Below are 13,229 nucleotides of genomic sequence, written 5' to 3'. Positions count from 1 at the left end.
TTGACAAGCTTTGAAAAAAAGAAATTGCGTAGTGCGAGACCTGGCAGTCACTAATTCAGTCTGACAGCAGAGAATCGGCAGAGAAAAGCTGCTGTATCTGTGACAGAACCCCGATGCTGCTCTTTGCATCCTCAGAATCGACATCCTGGTTAAAGGGAAAAACAGCCACCCAATAAAAGTTGGAACAGACAAAAATTCGACGTGAAAGGAAAAAAAAAAAACACTTTTGAAGGACTTGCACAAACAAATTTAGTCAGCCACTATTCAGATAATGGATTCTTCAAGGTAGGAAAAAAAAAACCTAACCACGCTCTGGTTCCAGTAACTTGTGAGAATGTGTTACTCGTTTGTTTTAGATGTATGAAGAGAAAAAAAACTCTGAATCAGTTTGCAGGAATTGCTGATCGAATTTAAGTGACCTTATAGATCTTCCACATTACCGCATGGCGATATATCAGCACGGCATGACCGTTCCCACTGCAGTCTGCAAAAGGTGGGATGCTCAATAACTTTAAAGTGCAGCTTTCAAAAAAGGTGTCTGGGGAAGACATTTTTCTTGCTGGTTGATGAAATCCTGCTGATACACAGGATACATTTAAACATTGATCGCATAGTTTGGTAGAATGAAATTTGGTTTTTCAAAAAAAAAAAAAAAACGCTAAAAGGCGGCAGACTCGCTTCTTGAAGATGCAACAAGAACCTCCTGTAATGTAATGAATCGATGTTATCCCCATTTTTTTGGTAGATGAGAACAGAGTTCACCTGCAAATTACGGGCAAAGAGAAGGACATTTTAAAAAGGAGCATCGACTGAGAACGAAACAGACGAGACGGGACCTACAGCGATAGGATGACTGACGGCTTCTCCTCGTTCTGTCGTTTCATTCTGACCCAAAAGGACATTTATGTGCGTATAAACACACTCGATTCAACTCTAGGCAGTCTTATGTCATTTAACAGTACAATACGTTTTCTACGCTGCGCGTGTGTGTGTGTGTGTGTGGCGCCATCAAGTTTGACAGTTTTCGTCCACCCAGAACCATCAAGTTTCACTGGTTTTGGTCCGAGGTTAGGGGGGAGATGCATTTTTATTTAGTGGCTCGTTGGTCCATCCCTGCAGTCTTTAGGCCATGTCGTCCCTTCTTCCTCTTCCTCCTCTTCCTCCCCCCCGCCGGCCTTACTTGACATCATGGAAGTAGAGGTTGGCACATAGACAGAGCAGCACAATGGACGCCAGCATATAGTAGATCAGATTCCTGAACTTAGGCTCCAGATCGCCCTGCCGGTACCAGAATATCTGATGAAGACAAACAAGGAGGATTTTTTAGGGATTGAAATTTGATATTAAAAAAACTCTTCTTGCTCTGTCTTTAGGGAAATATTTGATTCCTGCTGAGGCTTAAAGAAGAAGCGTCGCCGCGTAGTGTCGGTCAGTCGTACAACTAGTATGTCAAGTGTTATTACCAGCACGATGGTGGATCCGCAGGCGAGCAGTATGCACACGGCAAAGAAGACATTAAGCGGCCGTGGAGGCAACGAGGGGAAGACAAATGAACTGATAACAGTCAGCTGGAAGACAAAACGGGACAAGTTAGAAAGGATCGGGTTCAATTTCATAAACGGCTTCCAAAGACATGAAAAAACACGTTTGTGTTTTTTTTTTTTCCATACTGACTAATCTACGATCTCAAACTATAAGAAAGCTAAATGACACAAAACGCATGAACTTACTATTAAACATTAAATGTTTAGCACATAAGCTACAGTCTATGACGACTACAAATCGCCAGTCTAAAGTTAAAAGGGACTCCAGCGCGCCCCGTCTGATGTTAATAATGGAGCGCATCCCAGAAACGCCTCCAGAGCAGCTCAGCGACTCTGCGTGCCCAGAATCAACCCTCGCTTGTTCTAAGTGCAGCTACAATCCGACAGCTAGAATTCACTTTAGAACAGAAACTGGATTCAACTTTTATGAAGAGAATTTCATTTTTTATTTTTTTGCATAAGGACACAATCTGAACTGAAACACTTTTGTGCCACAGTAACTGCAGCATTTAATTTTACTGCACGATGACTTCAACAAAGACGATAACTCGCCTCCAACGAGACGGAAGCATGAAAGGGAAAGGAAATCCGTACTTACTAGAACAACCACCGACGTGAATCCTCCCACCGCCAGGTTGACGATTCGATCCTGCAGGGAAAAGAGCTCCAAGTCAGCGCGTGGAATAAAACGCCTCCGGTCTCATTCGTCGGCAACCATCTCGCGTCTTCGGCTGGTTACGGGACAGGAAGGCCCCAGGTGGGAATAGAACCAAGGATCTCCTTGCTGTGACGCAACAGCGCTGCCCGCTGCGCCACACCCAGTTTGATTACCGGTAAGTACACTTTTTTTTTTTTTTGTTACTTATTATTCATTCCCCCCTTTCGGAACTGAAATGTTGTCCGTGCAAGGCATTAAAGGGCTATTCCGTCTGAATTATACTCTATGCACTTGGTGTATATTTTAATGAGGTATATTGATGTTTTATTTTTGGCCTGGTACATCCCCACCCCCCCCCTGCCAATTTGAAAATCCCCAACTCCTCTCTCAGAGGTTGAATTTATTCGTGAAAACTTTTGCAAGTTCATCTTGAAATGGAATTTGTATAAATCCAGTCTTTTTTTTTTTTTTTTTTTTTACATAAAAACAAAAGAACTCCGAGCCGGTTTCGCATGGATTGAATCCCACCACAGACGCCGCACTCGGGGGGGGGGCTCCTACCCTCGCGGAGGTCTCCCCGAACAGCGGCCTGTTGTCCAGGCCGCTGGTGCCGTACGTCCTGGTGGTGAAGTCATCCATGGCCTGTTTTGGGCACTCAGCCTCTCAGCGGTACCGCCTCCTGTGACTTCCAGCCCCCACCCCCGTGCTGCATAGCCAGCTAGCTAGCTAGCGAGCTTCCAACTGTGTCAGGGAAGCCGTCGACATCAACGGCCCGATGGGGTCATTACGACGGCCGGTTTAGTTTACCTGTGGGAAAAATGAAAAGAAAAACGGTCACAGAGGAAACGGCATCCGGGCGTCCTGCAGCAAACACAACATTTCTCCAGAAAGCAACGTTTTCACCACGAAGCGGAACAACATTAAATGTATATCCTTTTAATGCACTTTAGTTATACGTGACAAACTCAGAAATCACTAAATTTTGTTTTCCTGCTAGAAACATTTGCTGATTTACTTTTCCATCCGTTTTCATTGTCAATCATGTAATATAACGCTTTCTGATATCATTCTTTGTTTTCTAGTTTCACTGGTAGCGACTGAAAGTTCGTTTTAATGAGAGCTGAAACTTTCACAGCAAAATAAACTAAATTAAATAATAGATAAAAACACCAAACAGGAGTTTGTTGCTGAATCTCTCTGCTTTGGATCGTTGGTCTGACAAAAAAAATACTTCGTAAAAGTCAGCTGAGCTTGCACCCTTTAAAAAGCACCTGGACTATTCAAATATATATATATATAATAAAAAAAAGCATCACATCTATTTTAGTGACAGAACTTGTGACATAAAAAGCATCCAAGCACATCCAGATCGGTGATTTCTACAGGAAGTTGGGCGGTTTTCTCTCAGAAGTTAACCAGCTGCTCAAAAACAGAACTAGAAGACATTCCTATTGCTCCTCCTTCTTTCCGCTTCACTTATTCCACATTCAGCCGTTGCAAGATTGTCTTTCAACAAGAAGAACAAGCAGCAATGATGACGACGAAGTTTGAAAGGAGGAAGTGCGAGACAGGTTTTAAAAGTCACAAACAATGGCCCGCCGCCGGGCTGAACGGCGACCGCGGCTCCAGCTTCCCGTCTGGGTCGGGAGGCAGCAGGAGAGGAAATCAAACCCTCGCAGAGCTTTCTCAGCAGAACTCACACAACGGCGTATTTATAAGCAGGCTTAAAGCTGCCTTCCTGCAGAGCCTTGTGATTCGCTGAACGTCCCCGAGCTGAGGAGATGCATCGCATTCCTTCCGTCTTCCTTTGCAGGTCAACACCTCGATAGAAAACCTTTGACACCGTAAAACAGAAACAAAAACAGCTACGGGGGCAACGTGTAGAAAAGCGTGACAGGAAGCGACTCAGCCCGGGACCCCGGATCGATTCAGACCGTCGTTACTGATTGATCGGTCTACTTTCAAGGCGTGTTTTCTTTTGATGCATTATTAATCGATACGTTCAACTGGAGAATAAAATCTGCGATAAGCTCGAGATGAAAGAGATCAAAGCGTTAAATAGCTGGGAGGAATGAAAATAACATTTTACAGCAAGAAAATCGATACCAAAAAGTATACCTTCCTCTAAAATACTTTACTCAATACGTCGTCATCATGTTTTGAAGGGGGGGGGGGGGGGGGGGGCTGCAGCAAAGCACCTGACGTCTGCAAACAAGAGAACTGAACGCCATTCCTTCACAGATCAGATCACAAAGTTCTGTTTGTTACACACCAAAGCAAGTTATACACACAAAACAGCTTGTTAGCCTCTGATCGCTCCCTAAACCAGCCATATGCTAACGCTACATCTAAGCCAAAAGCGCGCACGAACGCTCCATCCACGTCCACGTGCATCTCCGTGTGTACATAATACTGAATGAAGCCTCTTTGATTGATAAAATAGCTTCATTCTCCTCTCCGAGCCGACCTGAGCTTCAGGGCCAACTCTAGAGCAGGTTGCTAACCGAGCTAAGCTAACCCACGCAAGCGGTCCCTGGAAGGTAAGAAGAACCCCCTTTATATTAAAGGTCCAGTCAGAAGGTTCGCGACCCGGTTCTGCCGCCTAACCGGGTTACGAACACACTCGCCTTACAGCGCGGTGAAGCGGAGCCATCGTGACTTCAGGAAAAACAGAGTCGCGTCGAGCATAAGTTTAAAGGGAACAAACCCGGTAGCCGCCGCTCACGCCATTAAAGGGGAAGTCCGTCACCTTTGGGCCGACCGCGGGAGGTCGAGATGCGCGCGCAACTCGAAACCTTTTATTCTGTGCGTTCTATTAAATGTTATTTGTATTTTAATATTTTATTATGCTTTATAAGACTTATTTTTTCCTTTTTCTTTTTCTCAATATTATTATGTGTATTACTGCTAGTAGTTACAGCAGCTGTGGTAATACTGTAGTTGTAATGTGTGTACTATGCGACTTTTTATCGTCCTTATTGTTATTTATCTGACCTTTTATTTTTATTTTTAAAGTGCTACTTTTGGGCTCTGTGAAGATTTTAAACAAAGTTTGGCATAAGAACTTTGCTGTGATATTTTTTGACAGTGCACCATAACACAAATAACTTTATAATCCATCTTTTATTTAGTGTTATTAGTTCAACCAGTTGCTGTTTTCTAGAAAAGAAAGCAGAAATGGCATACGTAAAAAAAAAGAACTCTTCAGGGTCTATAGTCTGTCATTTCTGAATGGGTTTAGTGTGAAGCTCTCTGGATATACATTATCTGTAAACAACTTTAAGTCGAATTATTTTGCTGTTTAGAATTGAATAATAAATAGAAAGACTGTAAATTTAAAGCAAACTGTTCTAATGATAATAATTTGTTGTTTTTATACAATACATATTGAGTATTAGTGTATATTACTCACCTGCCTTGCTGTCCAGGGCTAACTGTAGTAAAGCGGAGTATCAGTCTGTACATTTCTGCATGTGTGATGTACTAAAAAAGCTAATAAACAATAAATATCTAACTCCCCAGGCCGAAAATGAAAGCACTATGTCTTCATCTGGGCAAAACTCTCCAATCTGAGCTCCAGTCGTGTCGCCTCACCCCTCATGTTACCGTCACATGAGGAGAGTGTGACGGGCCTAGCGGTTAATCCCAGCAACAGAAAACTTCAGTCGCATTTTAGCTGGTCATGGATGTTACACCAAACTATAAAACGCAGTATATTCATTCATTCATGAATTATATTTCAGAAAAAAACAAACATGTATACCCTCCTGGCGATTAGATTAATTGGAACAAAGGAAACATGATCACGCTTTCAGGTCCATGAATTTAAAATTTCCTTTATTTAAAATAAAAGATTCATTTTTTTTTCTTACCACGGGGGGGGGGGGGGGGGGTATATGCTGTGTCTGTACTCACAGATGATACTAAATAATGAGGTTGAGAGCAGATTGCTTTAATACTTGTAGATTTTAACTTTGAGGATATCCTTCTGCTGGCACTCCCTGTTCTTACTGTAGTAAAAAAATGTATCATCTCGACGTTGGAGCTTCTTCACAAAGCCAGTCTCCGGCCATCTGCTGATCTAAGAGGGAAACAGAGAGAAGTTGCTATGATATTACACCTTTTTAAACTATTTAAGACAGCTAATACGTACTTTGGACCGCTGTCTATAATTTAGGACTGGAGTCTTAGCCCTGAATGCAACAAACTCATAAGGTGTGGCGTTAAACAATAGGAGTGACCATGTGGGAACAAAAAGAAAAAAATATCTGGGTAGTTTGTGACCGACTATTTCTACTACAACTAATCTGAGTTCTCTAAGAAAAGGTTCCGTGTAACCATTTTAACGGGAGTGTGACAATCTCTGAAACACAAACGGATCACATGTCTGGGATTCAGTAGAGTTTTTCAATGAATGTAGTGTTTTGTCCATAATATGTATGATACAGTTACACGCTGAGATTGCGGTATTTACCGAGACCCCTTGTTTGACCCGCGTGTACTCCAGCTCATCTCTGTATCCTGCCTGCTGGAATCGGAACAGATTCTCCACTTCTGCAGACCATCCTCCGGCTCTGTTCATCGACTTGGGCTCGGCGTTGTTGCTGGCAGCGGAGGCCATGGCGGAGGTGCTGAAAGATGTCGTTAAAGTGCACAATTAAACCAATTTAAAAGCATTCACATGTAACCATCCGCTCGTCTTCTGAAACGACAGCAAAGACATGAACTGTAAATTTAATTAATTATACCCGTATACATGTATTGGCAAATTCGAATAAACATTTTATTTATATGATTTTTTTAGTAGTTTTTTTTAATAGTTTACTCACATTGGTGTGAATTTGTTCACCCAGTTAGTTACTTCCTGACGCCGGCTCCACATACGATGTTATTTTTGGTTGCCTAGATGCAGTGAACTTTCTTCTTCTGTGTTGGAGGACCAACCACAAGGCGGCGCCAAAAGACTAAGCAAAAATGGCATTATAAAACAAACTGCCTCATCGGAAGTAGTATTCGTGAATGTCCGTTCATCTGAATATTTTTGGCGAAAGTAAAAAAAATGGAAATGTTCTGCGAAGTTTAAAACAAGTGTGATATAACGGGGTTCAAGAAAAGAATTGCAGATCCATGACTAGACAGCAGATGGCGGTGGCGCCCAGCAAGAGCAGCTGAATCACGGTAAAAGGAAAGGCGAAGAAGAAAACGGAAATTTGGTGGGAGGGACGAAAGCAAAAGCCGGCGATGTTTACTAAATATGCCATCAAAGAGGAAAAGGTTGTTTCATAGATTTTAGGCAATTCCCCCCCAAAGCTTTGTCGCAAAGATGAGTTCATTTGCAGGTCGAATGAAGGAGTATCCCACGATCTCTCTGGACCGGTTCGACCGGGAGAATTTACATGCCCGGGCTTATTTCCTCTCGCACTGTCACAAAGGTGAGCCCGGAAGTGAAGCTGGCATCACCGGCCCGTGTTTTCTGGAGCTAAAATGCTAATTCACGACGACATTTCTGTATCTTTTAACAGATCATATGAAAGGACTGAGCGGACCGCTGCTGAGGACAAAACTGCGGTTCAGGTGAGGATATTATGGGGAGTTGTGGAGGCTTTAATTGACTGTAATTTACTTTATATACTAATCTGTAACGTTACTGACTGAAGGATGGCACAATAACATTAAAGTAATAGAACATAAATCATCTACAGCATTATGGTTGACCTCAAAGGGCCAGTTGTAACTGTAAAACAGTGTAAATGTAATGTAACTACTCCTTAACATGCTGTTAAATAACTATTAAGTTACAAACATTACATATGCAATTGCATAGTTGTAAACAAATAAAATATGGATAGCTTATTGCTGTTAATCGCTGGTGTCCGTCTCTGTTAGCAAGACGTTTGACCTGATTCTGCGTCGTCATGTCTCTCCAGTCGCACCGTGAGGCTCTACTGCTCGTTTGTCACCAAAGAGCTGCTCCTGAGCAATCCTAAGTACGCTTTCTGGGAGGAATACATCGTAAGTCGTTTCTACCGCAGCGGCTGCGTGTCGGGAGATTGAACTGAACTTACGTAAAGTTCACTGAATTTCAGACATTTTCTTCTTCTTCTGATGGACGGTGTAGGTTCCCTTAGAGCTGGAGAGCCCGACACAAATTTCTCTCGTTGATGAAGCGTCTGGAGAGGTAAAGAATGCCGTTTCCCCTCATTTCCGGTTCAATCCAGTCATCCTTGTAGCTTTCGGCTGGTCAGTGTTGTTCTTGTTGTTGTGGTTTCTTTTCCTCCTTTGGTCAGCTTCCCTGAACGCTGAATAAATAACTACTAATGACATCGCAGGAAACAAACTGTCAATCTTAATATTCTCTTAATATTTTACATTTTTTTCAAGTTAGTATTCAGAATGAAAAACAGTATCGGCTTTTGAATGTTTGTTTATAACTTATTTTATATATCCTCGTCTGAGACAGAAAATGGATTATGTGGAGGAAAAAAACGTGTCTGAGTAATTTCTTTTCACTCTGTTTTTTTTTTGGTGGGGGGGGGGGGGGGGGGGCAGAAAGAAGATGTTGTCGTCACGCTGCTTCCTGCAGGCCACTGTCCCGGCTCTGTCATGCAAGTCGAACCATTTTTTTTTTACGAATGTCCTCACAACACAAGATACAGGAGAAATAACTGATCTTGCCATTTTATAGAATTGACTCCGGGTTGAAATGTGAAAAGTTATTGATCACAAAATAACAACAGTAACAGGTAAACGTCAAAGACTAAAAGGGGGGAACATAATAACAAATTGAAGAATAATCATCATATCGAAACAAGTTGGTGTGAACTGTTGCATATCTTTGTGTAGGTTCCTGTTTGAAGGTTCCCATGGTAACGTGTTGTACACCGGAGACTTCCGGTTGGCTGCTGGCGACGCCTCGAGGATGGAGCTCCTGCACGCCGGCAGCAGGTTGGGCCTCTTGAGCGTCTGCAGTGTCATCGGTTCAGCAAATAGCAGCAGAAGTTCTGCTAAAAGTCAGACTTCTGACTTCTCGAGTGAAAGTCTAAGCTCTAATCTAATCAATGCATGAAATGACGGTGAAACTACAAATCTAAATGTAGTTTTAATTCCAATATTAACCTCCTTAAATTGATCTACCTGGTCCAGCGACCTTTACTGATCACAGCAAATCAAGTTAAAGAAACTCACCGAGTATTTAACTTTTTACTGCTGCGTTCATTACTTTACTGCATGTCAGTCATTAGTACTTGATGACTTTGCTTTATTTCACAGTTTTCCCAACTGATGAAGTTTTTTTTCTCCCCCCCCCCTCTATACATATAGAGTGAAGGATATTCAGAGTATTTATCTGGACTCAACTTTCTATGATCCACAATTCTACCAAATTCCTTCTCGGGTAAGTCGTTGGAAAGGGAGAGGGATTCAGCGGCTTCGGACCGTCCATGTTTACGCCTACTTAACGCTCATCAGGCTGACTCCAGCAGCAGAATGTAGCTTTGAGAGGTGTGTGTGTGTGTGTGTGTGTGCGCGTGCGTGCAGGAGGTCTGTCTGAACGGCATCTCGAAGCTCATCGGCGACTGGATCAGTCAGAGTTCTCACCACGTCGCGTGGCTCAACTGTAAAGCTGCGTTTGGATACGAATACCTTTTCACCAACCTGGGGGAGGAGCTCAACTCGCAGGTAACACGAGCTCGCACACGAGTTGATGAACCATGTGCTAAAATGGCGTTGAATGTTCCCACGGTTTGCTTCTGCTTCCAGATTCACGTCAACAGTCTGGAGATGTTCAAGAAGATGCCGGAGATCCTGAGCTACGTGACGACCGACCGGCGAACGCAAATCCACGCCTGCCGGCACCCTAAGGTCCCGCACGCACTTTTTATGTTGAGAATAATATAACACTCAAATCCGAATGTAAATTGTATCAATGATCAGGTTATTGATCTGTTAGGATGTACTTTATTTGCTTCATAGCTGCAGTTCTGGTTTCATCTTTATTTTATTTTCAGTTAATTCATTTGGTAGGTGTGTGTGTGTGTGTGTGCGTGTGCGTGTGCGTGTGCGTGTGCGTGTGCGTGTGCGTGTGCGTGTGCGTGCGCGTGCGTGCGTAGGCAGAAGAGTTTTTCCATGGAAGCCGGCTGCCGTGCGGCTGCACAGCCCCCGATGGAACGCCTCTTCGTATCATCAGTATCAAACCGTCCACCATGTGGTTCGGAGATAGAACGAAGAAACCCAACGTCGTAGTACAGTAAGAGGCTCAAAGGTCGTCTACGATAATCCAGATTACAGGCTTGTTCGGCTCTAATAGAAGAAGGCATTATGGATTACCGTATGAGAGCTGAATACGCGTTTGTGTACGTGCGTGTGTTTTTTTTCTCCCAGGACAGGAGCCAGTTCTTTCAGAGCCTGCTTCAGTTTCCACTCCTCCTACTCAGAGGTGCTTCAGTGTTTGTTGAAGTGAATCGAATAAGGTTATGTTATTGTGGTGAGACGTCAACACCGTGTCGTGTCTTACATCCCATTAGTCTGGCAGGACATTTGATGACGAGTCAGTGTTCGTGATTCCTCTCGTCTCTGAGCACAAACATTGATACTCGTGGTTTTCCTGTCATTTCAGCTGAAAGACTTCCTCTCCTACCTCCAGCCAGTCAACATTTACCCCAGCGTCGTCCCGATCGGCCAGACGCTGAGTGAGGTCACACAGATGTGAGTCAAGTTTAAAATTAAAGTTAAAATACGAGACCTTTTCATTATTTTCTTGCATTACAGACCAAACTATTATTTAAAAGAGAAAATAATTGGTAGATTCATGTGTAATTAAAATAATGGCTTTCTTTGTGGCCTGAATTAAATCCTGAAACCCAAATTGATTTTTATAAATCCTTATGGTTGCAGGGATTGGATTTGTCCGTATTCTGTAGTTATTTTAACAAAATGATTAATAAAGATTAAAGCATCAGAAACGTTCAGGGAACATTGAATGCTCTATAATTCTTAAAAAAAACGTTCTCAAATGTAACCATATCTGTTTTTGAACAGGTTGAATATGATGTGTAGGAAACAGTCGGATCAAGTGTTCATATACAAACCTCTCGGAGAGCTCAAACGCAGCAGGGCGGCGCGACCTACATACGGTGAGACGACCACGCAGGTGCTCTGCAAAATAACGCGGCTGCCTCTGTATCTGAAAAATACATCAACTGAATGTTCCCAAACTTTTAATGGCCATGTTGATGTTTTATTTTGCTTGTATTTAAAACCATTACATTTATTTCTTTAAAAAAAAAAAATCTTTACAACAAAAACTGAGGTCAAGAATGTAAGATTGTATGGAAAATAATTATTTTGGTGGGAGATATTCGGCTTTTTATATCCCACTCTCTTTCTCTGCTCAGATTCGGGCAGTGATGACGAGCTGTTTGACAGTCTGGATCTGGCACCAGTGAGGAAGAAGATCGGGCTGAGCCTAGAAATAGGAAATGGTGAACAAAAGTCATTTGTGTTGTTTTTTTTATTTGATATTGTTAGTTATTACTGTTGTTTATTTGGGAAAATGTTTTGTATTCTTTTCGATCTTTGTTGATTTCAGTGAAAGCTCACAGTCCTCAGAAGACAGCGCCCCCTGTGTTCCTGGAGGAGTCTTTACCTGCGGAGGCCTCGGACAAGCGGCGCATCGCATACAACTACATGGACTGCACTGAGTCCAATGATGAAGAGGATGAAGAGACTGAGGGAATAGAGGATGCAAAGCTGATGGAGGAGGGGCTGAAAAGGTTTATAAAGAAAAACGAGATCAATAAAGAAACTGACAGAAATCAGACCGAGGATGTCGGACGCGATTCTTCTAATCCTCCGAAATGGGAAGACTTCTTCACCACGGAAACGCTGCCCGACAGCCAGAGCAGCCTGAACAGCCAATCCTGTTGCTCTGTCCCGAGTCCCTCTGCCTCGCGGGTGGCTGGCTCACAGACCCCGGATCGACTCGGTGACGAAGAAGACACCCCCAACATCGACGGAAACTTCAACCTGACCCTGTCCGCCTCTCTGTCGAGTCATTCCTCCCAGAACCCGGAGTCATGCTTACCCGACACCCTGATTCTTCATCCAGAGCAAGCTGGGTGGGGAAAAGGAGACGCCGGGGCCAATCGTGTCTCTCAGGAGAAGGACAGCAATGGGCAAAATGTCCAATCAAACATCGGGGAGCTCCCTGACTCTCAGAGCTCTTCAGACTTTGATATTCCCGGCACACCGGAGTCCGAAATGCCACAAGCAGATGAGCTATTGCTGATGTACAGGAAACTGGCATCAGGAGAGGACCTGGACACTGTAAAGGGTCCACTGCAAGGATTCTGATTTGAAAAATAGGTACCGGCAGATCTGCATCTCATTTGCAAAGATTTTCACTTTTTAGTGAGCTGAAATCCTCACTGCAAGATCTAAACTTAAAAACCTTAACCTCCGTTACGGCCTATAATTCTGGATTCATATGTGTGATGGACACAAAAAGAGCTTCTTTATTACCTCACATTCCGAAGTGAAACATTTCCCCTGCATCTTTCATTTCATTTCATTCCAGCGCTCCACCTGTGGCCGGCGTGCGTAGAGGCGTCAGTGGTCCGTTCTGACATTAATTCCAACCGTTGAAAGTTAAGATAAACTAGTTATAAATATATTTGTTTTATCACGCAAATGAATACTTATTCGGTTACTCCGCCTTGTCAGGAAAATGTGCAAATATTCAGCAACAAAAACAAATCTAACAATTTCATTTTTGTTCAAGTTTTTCCACAAATTGCAATAAAAATATTTTCAATGAATATGGAAGTCTTATTTCTCAAATCCTCTTGACAAATATATGAAACATCAAATGGAATGAATTTTTTGCATTCCACATGCGGACAATGACAAACATCTGGATTACCCGATCAAAGCTGAAGTTTGATCGATCCACCTATAGCTTGATCAGTGGCACTAATAACACTTCATAGCGGGTGATCCGTCGATTGACACTGTCTACATGGCATAGGGGG

The 13,229-nt window shown here is 43.0% G+C and overlaps 2 protein-coding genes across 2 annotated transcripts; one reads left to right on the top strand and one right to left on the bottom strand.

Moving 5' to 3' along the window:
• Positions 1–964: 964 nt before the first annotated feature.
• tmem243b (transmembrane protein 243, mitochondrial b) lies at positions 965–2,984 on the bottom strand. Its single transcript, XM_068754992.1, has 4 exons — positions 2,764–2,984; positions 2,143–2,193; positions 1,464–1,568; positions 965–1,296 (listed from the first exon to the last, which is right to left on the bottom strand). Exons 1-4 carry the CDS (start codon positions 2,839–2,841, stop codon positions 1,177–1,179), a joined length of 354 nt encoding a protein of 117 aa, XP_068611093.1. The 5' UTR covers positions 2,842–2,984; the 3' UTR covers positions 965–1,176.
• A 4,541-nt stretch (positions 2,985–7,525) lies between these two features.
• Positions 7,526–12,981, top strand: dclre1c (DNA cross-link repair 1C, PSO2 homolog (S. cerevisiae)). Its single transcript, XM_068755231.1, has 15 exons — positions 7,526–7,634; positions 7,725–7,776; positions 8,130–8,214; positions 8,321–8,380; positions 8,752–8,807; positions 9,046–9,147; positions 9,523–9,595; positions 9,739–9,879; positions 9,961–10,062; positions 10,311–10,447; positions 10,582–10,636; positions 10,817–10,905; positions 11,239–11,333; positions 11,595–11,681; positions 11,789–12,981. Exons 1-15 carry the CDS (start codon positions 7,526–7,528, stop codon positions 12,550–12,552), a joined length of 2,007 nt encoding a protein of 668 aa, XP_068611332.1. The 3' UTR covers positions 12,553–12,981.
• The last annotated feature ends 248 nt before the right edge of the window (positions 12,982–13,229 follow it).

This window comes from Brachionichthys hirsutus, chromosome 22, assembly GCF_040956055.1.
Source record: "Brachionichthys hirsutus isolate HB-005 chromosome 22, CSIRO-AGI_Bhir_v1, whole genome shotgun sequence".
Lineage (NCBI taxonomy): Eukaryota > Metazoa > Chordata > Actinopteri > Lophiiformes > Brachionichthyidae > Brachionichthys > Brachionichthys hirsutus.
This window is presented reverse-complemented; position numbering and strand designations above follow the sequence as displayed.

What these genes read in the sequence shown, in the direction of transcription:
- tmem243b (XM_068754992.1), bottom strand. Translation starts at nt 2,841, where the DNA reads ATGGATGACTTCACCACCAGGACGTACGGCACCAGCGGCCTGGACAAC. An exon ending in TCGGGGAGACCTCCGCGAGG is followed by an intron (nt 2,194 to 2,763) that starts GTAGGAGCCCCC and finishes TTTTCCCTGCAG; the next exon opens with GATCGAATCGTCAACCTGGC. An exon ending in TCACGTCGGTGGTTGTTCTA is followed by an intron (nt 1,569 to 2,142) that starts GTAAGTACGGAT and finishes TTTGTCTTCCAG; the next exon opens with CTGACTGTTATCAGTTCATT.
- dclre1c (XM_068755231.1), top strand. Translation starts at nt 7,526, where the DNA reads ATGAGTTCATTTGCAGGTCGAATGAAGGAGTATCCCACGATCTCTCTG. An exon ending in AGGACAAAACTGCGGTTCAG is followed by an intron (nt 7,777 to 8,129) that starts GTGAGGATATTA and finishes ATGTCTCTCCAG; the next exon opens with TCGCACCGTGAGGCTCTACT. An exon ending in AAACCCAACGTCGTAGTACA is followed by an intron (nt 10,448 to 10,581) that starts GTAAGAGGCTCA and finishes TTTTTCTCCCAG; the next exon opens with GACAGGAGCCAGTTCTTTCA.